Below are 1033 nucleotides of genomic sequence, written 5' to 3'. Positions count from 1 at the left end.
TAGACCACTGAGCCCCCTGGGTCACCATCTGCTACTTTCGCCTTCCCATATATTTCTCTTCTTCTCCATTTTAGACAAATTAAGGTCCCTGAAGAGAGTAAAGCCTTATGGCCCATGTATGCGTCTCTTCACAGTTGTGGCCACATCCCTTCCCTCCTTGCCTCTGCAGATAGGTGGTGATGCTAGGATTGCAGCAGAGCTGTCAAATCATCCACTACTCAGAAGCCCGGAGCTCTGCTCTTTCCTGAAGAGCTGCATAGTTGAATTTACATTGTGGGCTTCGTTTGGCACACTCGGTGGAACATGTTCTTCCTCTCATATCCTAGGATAGGCAGTAGGCCAGTTTCAGTCTCTGATTCACCGGAATCACAAAACATCACTTTTTGCACCAAGCCAGGCGAGTGCTGCTCTGGTGTGGGAATAAAAAGCCATAATACATGATCAACAACTCCGTGTTCTTCTGTAGGGATGAAGGCACCAGTTTTCAAAAGAACATTTTATCCATGGACAGTTTATTATCTTTGTTTATTTCTGAATTTATGAACAACCCAGAAGAGATAATAAAATTTCTCCTGGGGGCTCCTGAGATTTGATAATAATAAGGTGTTTGTCTCCAATCTTACAACACCTGTGTGAGTTGATTTGCATGTTTCTGGTGAGCCAGGGGGCAGAACAAAGCAGCTGATGTGGAGTTTAACTAGCGAGCTTTGCCTGGTTATGATTAATTTAGTATGTTTGGCTATTTTATTTTGAAAGTAGGGCCACTATCAAATTAAGTAATCGTCCTTTTGGTCTTTGTTTCCCAGGACTACCTGGTGCTGCTCCCCAGGGACTACTATGAGGCCTCCTCACTGCAGCTGCCTGTCACAGAGCCATGTGCCCACGAGGGACCTTCCCAGGCGAAGTTAGTATGGGCAGTGGGTGCATTATGGGTGTCCTCTAATTAGGAGCCTTTGTGCAAGGATTCCAGATAGGCCTCAGGGTCACAATTACAGGAGGATGCTCTGGGTAATTACTTAATTGTGATTTTTTT

At 45.1% G+C, this 1033-nt stretch overlaps 1 protein-coding gene across 1 annotated transcript in view; it reads left to right on the top strand.

The window, feature by feature from the left end:
- LOC109390099 (laminin subunit alpha-3-like) overlaps window positions 1-1033 on the top strand; it is a 149795-nt gene that overhangs the window by 86208 nt on the left and 62554 nt on the right. Inside the window, exon 13 of the mRNA XM_019656146.1 lies at window positions 807-904. Within this exon, the coding sequence (XP_019511691.1) occupies window positions 807-904 (98 nt within the window). The remainder of the gene's footprint in view (window positions 1-806; window positions 905-1033) is intronic.

The sequence above is a fragment of the Hipposideros armiger genome, unplaced genomic scaffold (assembly GCF_001890085.2).
Source record: "Hipposideros armiger isolate ML-2016 unplaced genomic scaffold, ASM189008v1 scaffold_255, whole genome shotgun sequence".
NCBI classification, from domain to species: Eukaryota; Metazoa; Chordata; class Mammalia; order Chiroptera; family Hipposideridae; genus Hipposideros; species Hipposideros armiger.
Note: the sequence above shows the minus strand (reverse complement) of the source record. Positions and strands in the feature narration are given on the sequence as shown.